The following is a 15,439-nucleotide window of genomic DNA, read 5'->3' on the forward strand; positions in this document are numbered from 1 at the left end:
CAGCACACGTGTCATTCAAGCAGAAAACATACACGTGCTCAAAACAAGGTCACGATAATCGACCGATTTCTTGGCAAGCAAGAATACCTTTTGTTTAGATTTCTGAAATCTTCTCATTCTGGCAGGTTCAGAATAAAAGCCTCATTAAAAAATGAGGAAAGTCAATTATTTTATGCCACACAGATATTACTCTCTATTATTCTACTGTTCGCTTCCAAGTCTTCCTCCCCATAGTCCTCTAAACCCTCTCAGGACGGCACCTGGAGAGTTTCCAGTACTCTACCAGTCTCGGCTACGGGAGGGAGAGTCGAGCAGAGGCCTACCCACTGCTAACTTGGGCGGCGGCTAGCGAAGGAAGGCCATCTGCAAAAGTCAAAACTCACCTGTGCCGGGCAGCAGTGGCATGGGAGAGAGTCGAGGGAGGAGACAAGTTGACTGCTCGGAAGAAAGCAGTGGTAAACCACTTCCAAATTTCAATCAAGAAAACTCCACGGATCCACTACCAGAACGACTGCAGGTGGGGCGTTCTGGGAGAGATGCGTCCACGGAGCGGCTACGGGTCGGAAACGACTCGACAGCGTAAGACAAGACTCTCCAAAGTGCTTAGTACAGTGGTCTGCCCAGAGTAGGTGCCCAATGAATACCACCGATTGTCCGATCTGTGAATCTGGGGGCATTCTATGATGTGGGACTCGATCGCATATTCATTTCATGCCGAGAAAATTAGCAGAAATGGCTCGATTTAGTGTGTGTGTGTGTGCATGCGAGTGTGTGGGTATGTGCTTGTGGGAATTTTCCAAGCCCTTCCTTCCAGGTGTGTTTCTGGCAAGGGCTCACCCTCTCTTTCCCCCACCTAGGTCGCTCCTCCCGATTCCTTCCTTTCTTCCCAACCCCCAAGACTCCAGTTACAGACTTTGTGGGCTCCCTCTGGGAACCTTCCACCCGTCTTCCGGCCAGAGGGGGTGACCGCAGGGGCTTTTCCACACCCCTCCAGTTCTGCTGAATTCTCTCCGAGGGCTTTGCAGCCTCCGCCCGGACGGTGGTCACCGGGGGGTGCTTCTAGGGGGGCCTCCTCGCCCAGTCTCCGTCCACCGGCCGGGGCTGGAGGCGGCTTGAGGACCTAGAAGAAGAGAGAGCTGGCAGAGGGGTGAGTTGGAATACCTGTCCGCTATTTGGGCTTCTCTCCGGGGACGAGTGCTTCTTCCCCTCAAGGTTTCAGGGAGTCAAATATAAAAGGAAAATAAAACAGAGATGGCAACCCAAGGCTCAGGGGAGGTTCTCTGGGTCACTCCCACTCTGATTCTGGTCTATAGGCAGCTGCCTTCGGACGTCTCTGCTCTCTCCGCCCTCCGCGGGAGCTGGAACCCAGGCGGACGAGCTCCCGACACCGTGGACCGTCGCCGTCGCTGTGGAAAGCGACCTCTCGTCAGGTGGCCGCTCGAGACGGCGCTTTGGAATTAGGGTGACATTTCAAAGAGGCTCTCACGTTGCCCCAGTTTTCCTGCCTTGGCTCCACGCGGATTTTAATGCCTAAAGTAAGCCTCCTTGCGACGTTTTTCTTTCTCATCCTCTTCATTTTGCCCCTCGACACGTTGCCGGTGTCCTTAACGCGGTCGGTGCACTCTCTACTGAGGAGATGCTCGGGACTCGAGCGAGTCGCCGCAAGTGGCCAGGATACCCTCTAGGTAGGCCACCGCGGTAACTTTAGCCTTGCTTGCTACCTGTTCCTGAATGCCGCGGATATGCTCCAGAGCCCTCTTCAACGAGCCGCCTCTCTCCTGGGGCGAGGAGAGCCCGTCTCCCTCCGCCCCCGGCTTCAGGTGCTGCAGGACGTAAGCTCGGACCATGGGGCCGTCCTCTCGGACCGTCGCCTGGATGGCCGGCAGATCGGAGGCGCGGGCGAGGCTCAGCAAGTGAAGCAGGGCCTGGCAGATCTGGGTTCTGAGGCTGGCGCAGTATCTGAACTCCAGAAAGTCGGCGGTGTCTTCGCTCCTCTGCAGGGCCGTGACCAACGCCTCCCAGACCAGGCGGTACTGCTCGGCGGAGCCGTACTGCTCCCTCCTGCCGGGGACGGACAGGGCCGCGGCCGACTTGATGCGCACTTTGAAGTTCTTGCAGGACTTCACCACGGTCGTCAGAGCCCCGAAGGCCTGGGCGCTCCACGGAGCCGTCCCTAGGGAAAAACCGTGCCGGTAGGCGTCAGCCCCAAAGGAGGAGGAGGAAGCGACGGCTACTCTTCTAGTCCAAGATAACTAACAGTAATAATTGCGGTGTTTGTTAAGTGCTTCCTTTGTGCCAGCCACTGTTCTAAGCGCTGGGGCGGATACACGCAAATCGGGTTGGACGCAGTCCCTGTCCCACAGTCTTAATCCCCATCTTCCAGATAAGGGAACTGAGGCACAGAGAGGTGAAGCGACTTGCCCAAGGTCACACAGCAGACAAATGGTGGAGCCGGGATTAGAGCACACGACCTTTCGATTCCCAGGCCCGTGCTCTAACCGCGAGCCACGCTGCTTCCTGGGGCTGCTAGCTCTGGGGTGGCTCCTTGGCTTTCCACCTAGTCCTCGCCAAACACGTTAGCTGGGATTTTGACTTCTGGAAACTCCCCTCCCACCTTTCGTCGCTAATCTCCTACTCTAACCCAACTCGTACACCTGGTTCCTCTAATGCCAACCCACTCTCTGTACCTCAATCTCGTCTCTCTGGCCGCCGACCCCCTCGCCCACGTCCACCTTCTGGTGCGGGACTCCCTCCTGCTTCCTGTCCGACAGACCACCGCTCTCCCCACCTTCAGAGGCCCACTTTTCCCAAAAGCCTTCCGTGACGAATTCCTCATTCGCCCATTCGCCTTCCCTTCTGTGTCGCCTTTCCACTTGGGTGTGTGTCCCTAGAGCACTTTGATATTCATCCCTGACTCCACGGCACATGTATACATATCCCTCTACTCTGTCCCTTACTTTAGCTGAAATTTACTTTAATGTCTGTCCTCCCCACTAATGATAATCATCATCACGGCATTTGTTAAGCGCTATGTGCCAAGCACTGTTCTAAGCGCCGGGGTAGTTACAGGGTGATCAGGTTGTCCCATGTGCGGCTTGCAGTTTTAAACCCCATGTTCCAGATGAGATAACTGAGGCACAGAGAAGTTAAGTGGCTTACCCAAGGTCACACAGCAGACAAGTGGTGGGAACAGGATTAGAACCCGTGGCCTCTGACTCCCAAGCCCATGCTCTTGCTACTAAGCCACGCTGCTTCTCGTCCACTAGACTGGATGATCCCCGAAGGCAGGGATCATGTCCACCAACCATATTTTTTTTTTCAAAGCGGCATTTGTTAAGTGCTTTGTGCCAGGCTCTGTACTGAGCACTGGGGTAGATACAAGCTAATCAGGTTGGACCCAGTCCACCTTCCACACGGGGCTCACGGGATTCATCTCCATTTGACAGATGAGGTAACTGAGGTGCAGAGAAGTGAAGTGACTGCCCGAGGTCACACAGCGGACAAGTGGCAGAGCTGGGATTAGAACCCAGGTCCTTCTGACCACCGGGCCTGTGCGCTATCCACTAAGCTGCCTCTCAACTCTACTGTACCGTACTCTCCCGTCGCTTAGCACAGTACTCGGGCAGAGTAAGCATTCGATAAATACCACTGATGAACTGACTGACTGACAGAAGCAGTGCGGCCCGGGGAAAGAGCACGGGCTTGGGAGTTGGAGGACGTGGGTTCTAATCCCAGCTCTGCCAGTTGTCTGCTGGGTGGTCTTGGGCAAGCCATGTGCCTCAGTTACCTCATCTGGAAAATGGGGATTAAGACTGTGAGCCCCATGTGGGACAACCTGATTACCTAACCCAGCGCTTCAAACAGTGCTCGGCACATAGTAAGCGCTTAACAGATACCATAACAATAATAATAGCTTCCGGGAAAGGTAACAGAGCTGAGAGTGGCAAATCGAGGTCCCTCCCATTTCCAGCTTAACAAGGAAATACCTCCCAAAAACCAAAGGCACACGGGGTGATCATTTTCCCTTCTTCACCCTCCAACCATTTCGCTGGCTGCTGAAAGTTTCCCGGAGAAACAAGTGGCGGGAGAGCAGGACAGAAGCCTGTCACTCACCAAGTGGCAAAGCGGCATTCTTAAATACATTTCCGAGGGCGTAGCAGGCATTCCACCGCACTTTCATCGTGGCGTCGCTGAGGATGGTCGAGATGAGGGCCTGGACGGCCTCCTCGATGGGCTCTTTGAACCTGGGCTCCACTACGTGATAGGGCTGGAGGAAATGGAGCAGGTTTCCCAGGGCCCGGACCGCGTTGCTTTTCACCTGGAAACGAACAGCCGACCGTCAGAAGCAATTCTGCCGAAGGGGAAGGTCCCCCTTACCGGCCCCTCCTGTTCTCTCAGACGGCGAGAAGCACCGTGGCCTAGCGGTTAGAGCCCAGGCCGGGGAGTCAGAAGGACCTGGGTTCCAATCCCGGCTCTACCACTTGCCTGTACGTGTGACCTTGGGCAAGTCGCTTCACTTCTCTGGGCCTCAGTTGCCTCATCTGGAAAACGGGGACTAAGAGTGTGAGCCCCATGTGGGACAACCTGTGTCCAACCTGATTAACTTGTTTCTACCTCAGGGCTTAGAACAGTGCTGGACACCTAGTAAGCGCTTAACAAGTACCATAATTATTATTATTATTCTCTGGGCCTCCGTTCCCTCATCTGGAAAGCGGGGATGGAGACTGTGAGCATGAGGGACAGGGACTGTGTCCAACCTGATTAGCTTGTACCCATCCCAGCGCTTAGTATAATGCCTGGCATATAGTAAGCGCCGAACAAATACCAAAATTATTATTACTATTATTATTCACGAGGCACCCCATTTGTGGAAAGATGAAGGAAGGGGTAGGAGTCCAGGCACGGTGCATTCCAGGGACCCAATCGCGAGCCTGCCGATGCCACGGGGAGGAAAGACGTGCCCGTGTCCCGCTAGAGACCGGCCACCTCCTCTGATGGCCGAGGGGCAGTCGACAACTAGCTCCACTAGGCCTCCCGCCCTCCGCGGGGAGACGGAGGAGCCTGGGGCTCGGCTCTAACATCCTCCCGTAAGCCCGTCTCCAGGCGACAGGCTCGTTGTGGGCAAGGAATGAGTCTGTTTACTGTTCTCTTGTACTCGCCCAAGCGCTCGGTACAGTACTCTGCACGCAGTAAGCGCTCAATAAATACGATGGAAGGAAGGTACGGACACTCAAGCACGAAGTTGAGTGGGATGTGGCGTGTGAGGGCCCAGCTTAACCCGCTCGCATGAAGAAAGATGACTTTGCCCTGCAACCTGGAGTCTTCAATTCACTGGGAACCGTTTAGCCGTTAAACCTGGGATGGGTTTGGATCAATTCACTTCAAGGGCGACCGCAGAATGGTTTCAGTGGCCTCGGGTAGACGACTTCTGGAACCCCCCAAAAAGGATCTTTTTGGAACAGTGGTCTCTTTCCACCACTAAGGCTCCACGAGCTAGAGATAAAATATCAGCACTCAATACCTTGTCCTTATCTTTGGATGCTTCGGTTGCTGACCGTAACATTTTCAACAGCAGGAGCCCCGAGAACTCTTCCTGGAAACTCCGGCCCAAGGTTTCCCTGGCAAAAGCAGCAGGTAAAATACACGAAAAGCAAAACCCATTGCATTTTATTTTGTAAAAGTGAGAAATTCAAATAGATTTCACTTCAGCTAACATAGGAAATTTATGGGGGACCTAGCTCAAGAAGTGCTTTAAAATAGGGGAAGCAGCATGGTCTAGTGGATAGAGCCCGGACCTGGGAGTCAAAAGGACCAGGGTTCTAATCCTGACTCCGCCACTTGCCTGTTGTGCGGCCTTGTGGAACTGGGCACTTCTCTGTGCCTCAATTACTTCATCTGCAGAGTGGGGATTAAGACTGTGAGCCCCACGTGGGACAACCTGCGTCCCATCTGATTAACTTGTATCTACTGCAGAGTTTAGAACAGCGCTTGGCACATAGTAAACACCTCATACCACACATATTATTATTATTATTAATAAAAGAGTGAATAGACATGTCCCCTGCCCACAAGCAGCTTCCAGGCCGCCTTGACACCCAGTTCTTCCATGAAAGTGGGCTTTCTCTGGGCATTTTGGGATGCCCGTGAGGGAATCAGGGAGCGTTCTTCCGACCACTGGCATCTGCCTGGAGAAGGAGCACTGGCGATGCACGGTAGTCAGAGCACGCGAGCTTCCCTTCACGTGATGCACAATGGGAAAAATCCCGCTTTGTACCACCTCCCTGCATTTCAAACTCTAATCAGCGCTTTTTCCAAAGCTTCAATCACTAACATGTCGTCGACCTACAGGTAAGATGAAACTGCCGACCCCGAGATCACCGGTCAATCCCCATCTCATCGCTACTTTACGTGAACCGGGCCCTCAATCCCCATCGACTTGATAGGGATGAATGGAAGGAGAAATAAAAATAAAAAAATGAAGTTGATCGGCAGGCTGCTCGCTAACATCGTGTGCATTAACCAAACATGGCAGCGAGGCTGCGGTAAATTGACGGGAGACATCTGACACGCTCAGACAGACCAGCCCAGGCCCGGGCATCTGACGGTGGTGACTCCGCATGGCTGGTGAACTGAGCTAACATTTGTTGAGCCCTGCAAATGACCGTCTTCCTGAATTATCATCGCCTGTATTCTGTGGTCACTCTGCTGACCGATCAATCCTTCGTATTGGGCATGGCGGTGTGCGGAGTTCGAGGAAATTACATTTTAGCGGGAGAGACGGACCCCGAGGTAACCGGTGGATAATGGGAGGGAGAAAAAGGAAACAAAGAGGCACGTGAGCCAGCAATGAAGTAACAGGGGGTGTACGATATGGATTTCAGTCAGGGAGGTTGTGAGTTTCCAAGGGCCTGGGTGGTGCAGAAGCAACAAGATGGCAATTGAGCCAAGATCACCTGGAGAGAGTAGAAAATAGGCGGGGAATGCTTTTGCGGGGGATTGGAGGGCTCGATGTGTTTAGGGAGAGGAGTTGGGTGAAGTTACTGCTTTCCTGTGGGGTTTGTCCTACTGGGGATGTGGAACAGAAGGACCCCTGAGGGACAACTTGTGTTTATTTGGGTGCGTGGGTGGGAAGGAAAGCCACCTGATGACCACATGACACCTCCTGAAGCGTGGGTGGGGAGAAGGAGCCCCGGGGCAGTGGTGAAGACAACACTAAGTAGGCCGCACTAAGAACAGCATTAGACGACAATGACGTACCGATTAAGGCAGATTTGGGCAGTTTCTTGGGGGTTACGGTGGGAGACCGTCTTAGCTAATGCTTATACTTATTCTAGGGACTAGGTTTATCATTAGCGCTGTAATGATTATAATGATCTTTCTTTACCGAGAACCAGAGGAAGCTTGGTTCCACCTCACTGGCCTGAGAAGTCACTACTTACATGTTGACAATCAAGGTGTCAGTCAGGTTCCCCAACGACCAGGCTGCTTTGGCACGGACGTTTGGAGACTTGTCATGAAGAGACGTCAGTATTGCGTTTGCGGTATCTGCAACAAACATCACATCCTATAAAGGGAAAACAGTGCAATTAATTCTGGAAGTGCAGATGGAAAAACATTTCCAGTCTTCCCGCAGTTTATTTTTGCTTTTACTTGGACTGTGAGCCCAGTGTGGGACAGGGACTGTATCTGATCTGATTACCTTGCCTCTTCCCCAGGGCTTAGTACAGTGCTTGGCATATAGCATATGATTAACAAATACCACAACTATATCTATTAAGAGAAGTAGCGTGGCTTAGTGGCAAGAGCCCGGGCTTGGGAGTCAGAGGATGTGGGTTCTAATTCCGGCTCTGCCTCTTGTCTGCTGTGTGACCTTGGACAAGTCACTTAAATTCTCTGGGCCTCAGTTACCTCATCTGTAAAATAGGGATTAAGACTGTGAGCCCCACGTGGGACAACATAATCACCTTGTATCTTCTACCCCAGCGCTGAGAACAGTGCTTGGCACAAAGTAAGAGTGTAACAAATATCATTATCATTACAATTATAATCATAACAACCACTACCAAGACGGGTTTACCACAAATTTGGCAAGGATTATTATTCCTCTGAATTTAGCATATATATCCAGATTGGAAAAACATTAAATTCTCGATGCTAGGCAGATCCAAACTCTCGGTTCAGTTTCCCTAATTTTCTTGCCTAGAGTATGTTAGATTTAGTTTCTCTAGGGATTCACTTTCAGGAAATGTCAAGATAATGTTCCCGCTTCAATTATTTTAAGAGTGGAAGAATAAAATAAAATAGGTCAGATGAAATATGTTAAGAAAACACGGCCAAAAAATATGTCCACAAAATATGCCAAAACAGTTTTCTACACTTTCCTAATCCTTGGAATTTAAATGAAAGGTAATATGCAAAAGTGATGTGCTTTCCTAATTTTGATTTGCCGATTAATAATAATTATGGTATTTGTTGAGTGCTTACTATGTTCCGGGCACTGTACTAAGCACTGGGGTGGATACAAGCAAGTTGGGTTGGACACAGTCCCCGTGCCAGGTGGGGCTCACTATTTCAATCCCCATTTTACAGATGAGATAATAGAGGCACAGAGAAATTTAGTGACTTGCCCAAGGTCACCCAGCAGACAAATGGCAGAGCAGGGATTAGAACCCACGACCTTCTGACTCCCAGGTCCACGCTCTTTCCACTGCGCCGTGCTGCTTCTCAGTATCCTGATTACATCAGGATGCAAGAACCTAATGGGAAGTGATTACCGATAAACAGGAAAACAAATGAGTTTCCCACGGCCCAGGCCACATCCTCCGAAACCATGCGTTGTAGATGTCTCACTCTAGGGTGACAGGAGATTAAAACTGTTCCACGCTCACCTGCCGAAGACACGAGAAAAGGACGTAGACTCCCAGGGCCCGGGCGGCAGCGGCTTTCACCAAGGGATTCTTACTGTGGTTTAATCCCAGCAGCATAGTGATGCACATGATCTGCCGATCATTCTGCAAATTATGGACATGACGGAAAGAGACATGGAGAGAAGGAGGGGAAGAAGGCGGGGGGGGAGGGGCGAGAGAGAGAATATAAATGTTTTATTCTGCATATAAGATGTATAATGTCATGTATAATGCCTGGAGGAAAGAGCAAGGGCCTGGAAATCAGAGGACCAGGGTTCTAAACCCGGCTCTGACGCTTGCCTGCTGGATGGTCATTCAGAAATGTGATTAAGTCACTTTATTTTTATTATATATTACATTGTATATAATTATTAGGTATAATAATATATTGGTTTATTATGTATTATTATGTAATAATAACTGTGGTACTTGTTAAGCACTCACGATATGCCACTGGACTAAGCACTGGGGTAGATACAAGATAGCGAGGTTGGCTACAGTCCCTATCTCACATAGGGTTCACATTCTTAACCCCCATTTTACCAGATGAGGAAATGAGACATAGAGAAGTGAAGTAACTTGCCCAAGGTCACACAGCAGACAAGTGGCAGAGCCGGGATTAGAATCCATGTCCTCTGCCTCCCAGACCTGTGCTCTATCGACTAGGCCAGGCTGCTTCTCCTGGGCCTGAGTTTCCTCATCTGTAAAATGGGGATTCCAACCCTGTTTTTTTTTTCTTCTTTTTCTAATGGTACTATGTCCTGGGCCCTTTACTAAACACGGGGGTAGATACAAGCTAATCAGGTTGAACACAGTCCATGTCCTACATGGGGCTCAAAGATTTAATCCCCATTTTACAGATGAGGTAACTGAAGCACAGAGAAGTTAAATGACTTGGCCAAGGCCACACAGCAGACAAGGGGCGGAGCTGGAATTAGAATCCGGGTCTACGACTCTTAGGCCTGGGCTCTTAACACTAAGCCCTGCTGCTTCTCCCTTCCACACATATTGCAAGCTGTCTGTGGTACAGGGACTGTATCCAACTTGATTATACCTACCCAAAATACACTGCTCGGCACATGGCGCTTAACGAATACCACAATCATCTTCATCATCAACAATCTAAATGACATCTTTCAACCCGTTTTTTGGGGGGGGAATGTGCACGGGAACTCCCAAGATACAGTACGACAAGATGGAGCCAAACAGCAAGGACCAGAAATCCAGGGCTCTGCCAGTCCCAGCCCCTGGCTACAGCCTTGGGGCACCAGACCATCCCGGAAACGAGCCCGAATCACCCGGGCTCCTTCCCGGGAAGGCCTTCCCCGAGCCGGTTGCCCCCGTGAGCCGCTGGCAATTTTACCCTCAGCGATCCACGAGGGGTGGGCTGCGGCGGAACCCCCAGAAGGGAGGCTTAGGCCATCGCCTCCCGGCACCAAAGTAGAGGGACTGTGAGCTGGCCGTCACAACCCAGAGCCCGGCCGGGTTCGACTCCGTGCCCGGTTCGCGGTCTCGGGATCCGTGAGACCGCCCGACCCGGGGATCTAAGAAACGGTCTCTTCACCGCTGGGACAGGCACAGATTTTTTCAGATGAGCCAAGGGTTTAAGACAGAGACCGACGTTTGGAAATTGTCATGAGATTTCACTGAGATAGGATGAGCGGATGCAAATACCATTCCCGGTTGAAAAAGACGCCCTAGATGTCAGAAATGAACATTTCTTTTTCGGGCAAGCGAGGGGTCGCTCTTCCGGCTCACTGGAAACGTATGTGTTTCCCCTCATCACAATTTAAGCACTCAGAAGAATCCCACCAGTCCCCTTTTCTCCATCACGTCAAACTTCCTGGATAAAAGCAGAACCCACAATAAATACAGCATATAATACCACCGAAGTTCCAGTTACGTGCACCAGTTGAAGCCGGCGGAGAAGCTTCTAAATTTACCGGCAGACAGCTGAAGGCCTCTGGAAGAATGGACGAGAGGGCGTCGCAGGCACTAGCCTGGAGGGTAGGATGTTGGGAATTCTGAAGAGCCCCAGGTAACGGACCATTCAGCATCACTGTCCAAAACATCACCACCTGGTAAAAAAACGCAGTCAGAGGAAAGGCCGAGCGACAGTATTTTCGGAGTGCTAACTCTGTGCAGAGCGCTGGGAAGAGTTCGATAGAGTTTGCGGACACGATCCCTTCCCTTGGCCTAGTGGAGAGAGCCAGACGCGATCCTATTCCACACTACGTCGTCATCATCATCATAACTGTGGTGTTGGTTAAATGCTTAGTAAGTGTGGACCAGTTCAAGGAGCTTGGATTTGGGAGTCAGAGAACTGGGTTCTACCTTCAGCTCTGTCTCCGACCTGCTTTGGCGAGTCACGTGACCCCTCAGTGCGTCAGTTTCCTCATCTCTACAATGGGGATAAGATACCCCCCCCCCCCACCTTTTAGACTGTGAACTCTGTGGGAAGCAGGGACTGTGTTTGATGGATTACCCTGGATCTACCCCATATACCTGACATTTAATATTGCTACGTAAAAAATATTAAGCAAATGGATTTTAGGGTTTTCCTCTACTTCTGCTCTCTGGCTCATGGACTCTATCAAGGGATCCATCCTAATTCAGCCATGATCAGCTTAAGTTCACTTGAAGGATCTGTGTGGTAAACTGTCAGTATCCAATAGATCACAGAGTAACAGAATCAGCAACCATCTGGAAATGTAGTGTCAAAGTATTATTGCTTTTAACTGCATTTCACGTATTTTTCTGGGGTATTTCCCTTCTCGCCCCTCTATAAAAAAAACTAGTTTCCCTGGATAATTGGCAGCCATGGTCAGTTGATCTATTAAGCACAATCATCCTTCTCATTCAAACAGAGTCCTCTTTATTTAGCTTTGGATTCATCCTGGAGTCCAGAACTCTGAGGAAGATTGCTATAACAACTTCTCTGTGCCTCAGTTTCCTCATCTGTAAAATGGGGATTCAATACTTGTTCTCCTTCCAAATAAGACTGTGTGCTCCCTGTGGAGGACAACCTGATTATCGTCCACATACCCTAGTGTTTAGTACAGTGCTTGGCACATAGTAAGCACTTAAATAGCACAATTATAACAATAATTATCATTATTACAACACGTAGGGCTGATGGCAGGCATTCTTTTATCTATTTGCATAGCTTGTAAGAGCCAGAAAGTAGCCCTACTTCCTTAGAGATGTCAGCCATGCAAGTGCTATTGTGTGTAAAAATCCCAAGCCCAACCTTTAACCTTGATTTTTACCCAACTGGAGAAAAAAAAAAAAAAAGATTTCCACACAAACCATGAGGGTTTAACCTGAAAAATGTATTCCCAAATTATACTGTTAAAAAAAGTTTCCCGTTGCTCTTCAGGCAGTTCCCGCTTAAATTTGCAATTCACAACACTTAAAAATATTCTGTAATCAGTTTTCCAGGGTCCAAAATATTCCGGTACCACGTGCTGGATATTAAAATTAGACGTTAAAGCCACTGAAGCATGAAGAGATGGAAAATGACCCTATATGAAAATCTACTAACTTACCAAGTTCACGGGTACTCTCTGATCAGAGCTCACAGTAGAATCTGGTTTATACTGTTGTATTAAGCCTGTGCCCAGTTCTTCTAGGAGCTGACAACAAAGAAGGAACTGGTTTTATTAAAGAAGACTTCATAACACTAAACTCAAGCCCTATGTCACCCTGAAAGCAGAGAAAATGAATTCTCACAATTTACTTTCTTTCATAATAAATTTGCTTTGCAAAACGAAAGGGAAGAGGACACTTGAGAAAAAGTATGGCTTAGTGGATAGATCACGGGCCTGGGAGTCAGAAGGACCTGGGTTCTAACCCCAGCTCTGCCGCGTATCTGCTGTGTGACCTTGGGCAAGTCATTTCATTCGCCCAAGTGAGGGCTTCAGTTACCTAATCTGTAAAATGGGGATTAACGCTGTGAGTCCCATGTGGTACAGGGATCATGCCCAATCTGATTAACTTCTTTTTATCGCAGTGCTTAGAACAGTGCTTGGCCCGTAGTAAGCAATTAACAAGCACCATAATTATTACTGTTATTACTATTACTCCCTCAAAGAAAACCACCCACCAGGAGTAGGAACTATGCAATCAATACACAAACATAAGAAATCAGTCTGCTTGCACATAAACATCGTTCCTATAGGAGATTTCGAGCTTCCCCAGGCTAAATAATCAATCAATCCAATCAATCGATGATACTTATTGAAACCTTACTGTGTGTACTAAGTGCTTGGGAGAGTAACTTTAATCAAACCATTTTACTAAACATAGAAAAACAAACTATTCTACCAATAACCAAGCCAGCGGCGAGGGAAACGAGGGTAAAATTGAGGCAATTTTTTCAACGCTGTATTACCTTTGCTCCATGAAGCTGAATGGATGGATCGGTTTCTTTCATGCATTTGCACACCACCTCGCCAAGCTCCATCAAGTAGCCTTGCGCCATTGGAAAATAGCCCTTTACGAGATGGGCTAACACCTGTAGAGAGCAAAAATGACCTTATACCACTCCAATCTCAACTCGAGGTATTTAACCTGCCGTGTGAAAAAAGGCCATCGATACTAGGATGCTATCTCCAAGAGTACCGAAAAGCAAAAATTTACACCACACGGGTGCCGTCAAACTTTTCTCCCTCAAGGGTCAGACTAAATGGGCCACAGGTGAGCTCCCTCTAGACTGTGAGCTCGCTGTGGGCAGGGAATGTGTCTGTCTGCTGTTCTATTGTACTCTCCCGACCGCTTAGTACAGTGCTTTGCACACAGTGACTCTAGTTCATTCATTCGATCGGATTTATTGAGCGCTTACTGTGTACTAAGCGCTCGCAAAGTACAATTCGGCAACACATAGAGACAATCCCTACCCAACAACAGGCTCACAGTCTAGAAGGGGGGAGACAGACAACAAAACAAGTAGCCAGGCATCAATAGCACTGGCAGAGATTGACTATGAAATGTGCTACTTAGACACCTCCCCCGCCCAACCTAAAAGGGAAGTTTTGAACGGTCGGGACCGCCCACCTGTAAAGATTCCAGGCGAACGGGGGATGGTTCCAGCCCTCCTCCTCCGGCTGCACAGCTCGCCTCGCCATCCGAGAAAGGACCTTCCCTGGGCAGCACGACGATGGAGACGCAGAGGCGGAGAAGCCAGCAGGGCTCCGACGGGAAGCCTGCCGAGGTCTCTGGGGTCTCTTGAGGCTCGCCGTGGGGGGTTCTCCTCGGTGGGTAGGGAGAGCCGAGACGATGGCAAGCGGCAGGGCCGGAAGGATGGGGCTGTTGTAAGAGCAGTTCCACTTCAGGCAAAGGAGCGTGGGCGGATACCACAGCCCCCAGGAGCGTGAGGCTCGACACCCGCACGTTAACGTCTGCGAAACCAAGAGGAAGGGCGGTCACCACCATCACCCCCGGTAAACGGGGCCGGCCCCAGTCGCCCGGGAAAGGCCCGGAGACTTCAAGAAGAGGGACGCCGAAAACACTCCTCAGGAACCCTCCCGAAATGGTTCTCTTGCGTGACGGATGTCCATCATTCGCTTCAGGTAAAACCCAGCCAATCCCAAAGAATGGAATGGGGCCCGCGGGAAGGAGCTACGAAGGTTGGGGGAAGAAACCCCAGAGCCATGAGGAGACGGGGTTGGGGGGGGGGGTCCCGGACAAGTTGCCGGAGGGGGACGAAACCCGAGGTTGGTGTTCGCCGGGAAGGAGGAAGATCAGCCGGGGGACGATCAGGGCAGGACCCGCAGTGGGAGAGGGGTGGGTGGGCTCGCAGTCGATGGCTAAGGCAAGTGAGGCAGTGGCTCAGAGGGACGGCAATGCCTGGGTTGAAGTGGGAACAAGTACCAGACCAGGGAGGAGGTGGTTATTCTTCGAATTAGTCTAAGACCCTAGGGGATAAAACTCCAGGTACTATGGAAACTCTTAACTAATAACTAGCTACCTTTTTTGAAGAAGCAGAGTGGCCTAGTGAAAAGAGCATAGGCAGGGAGTCAGGGGACCTGAATTCTAATCCTGGCTCTGCCACTTAGCTCCTGTGTGACATTGGGCGAGTCACTTAACCTCTATGGGCCTTGATTTCCTCACCTGGATCAGACACAGGGCGTGACTAACGAAAGGACCTAGGTTGGACATTCAGCCTCTAAGCTCCGTGGGGGTAAGGGACCCCCATCTACCAACCCAATTGTTCTGTACCTTCCCAAGCGCTTAGTACAGAGCTCTGCATTCGACAGGCACTCAATAAATACCACGGATCGACTAATTCATTGATTCTGTCATTTTGGGATACGGCCGGGTCCCTTCATTCAGAGAGACAACACGTGAAAATGCTTTGAGCATTTGTTGCTCTAATAATAACAATAATAATTTTGGATAAATGCTTGCTATTGACCAACCACTGAACTAAGCGCTGGGGTGGATATGAGTTTACTAGGTCAGACCCAATCCCTGTCCCACATGGGGCTCACAAGTCTAAGCAGGAAGGAGAACAGGAACTGAACTCCCATTTT

The 15,439-nt window shown here is 50.1% G+C and overlaps 1 protein-coding gene across 1 annotated transcript in view; it reads right to left on the minus strand.

Annotated features, from left to right (window-relative positions):
• Nucleotides 1-579: 579 nt before the first annotated feature.
• The window catches only part of HEATR6 (HEAT repeat containing 6), a 30,001-nt gene continuing 15,141 nt past the window's right edge, over nt 580-15,439 (minus strand). The window contains exons 12-20 of the mRNA XM_029082620.2: nt 13,962-14,305; nt 13,300-13,422; nt 12,455-12,541; nt 10,850-10,984; nt 8,889-9,011; nt 7,440-7,564; nt 5,522-5,618; nt 4,114-4,318; nt 580-2,173 (exon numbers count right to left, since the gene is read on the minus strand). Of these exons, the coding sequence (XP_028938453.1) occupies nt 1,626-2,173; nt 4,114-4,318; nt 5,522-5,618; nt 7,440-7,564; nt 8,889-9,011; nt 10,850-10,984; nt 12,455-12,541; nt 13,300-13,422; nt 13,962-14,305 (1,787 nt within the window). The 3' untranslated portion in view covers nt 580-1,625. The remainder of the gene's footprint in view (nt 2,174-4,113; nt 4,319-5,521; nt 5,619-7,439; nt 7,565-8,888; nt 9,012-10,849; nt 10,985-12,454; nt 12,542-13,299; nt 13,423-13,961; nt 14,306-15,439) is intronic.

This window comes from Ornithorhynchus anatinus, chromosome 17, assembly GCF_004115215.2.
Source record: "Ornithorhynchus anatinus isolate Pmale09 chromosome 17, mOrnAna1.pri.v4, whole genome shotgun sequence".
Taxonomy (NCBI): domain Eukaryota; kingdom Metazoa; phylum Chordata; class Mammalia; order Monotremata; family Ornithorhynchidae; genus Ornithorhynchus; species Ornithorhynchus anatinus.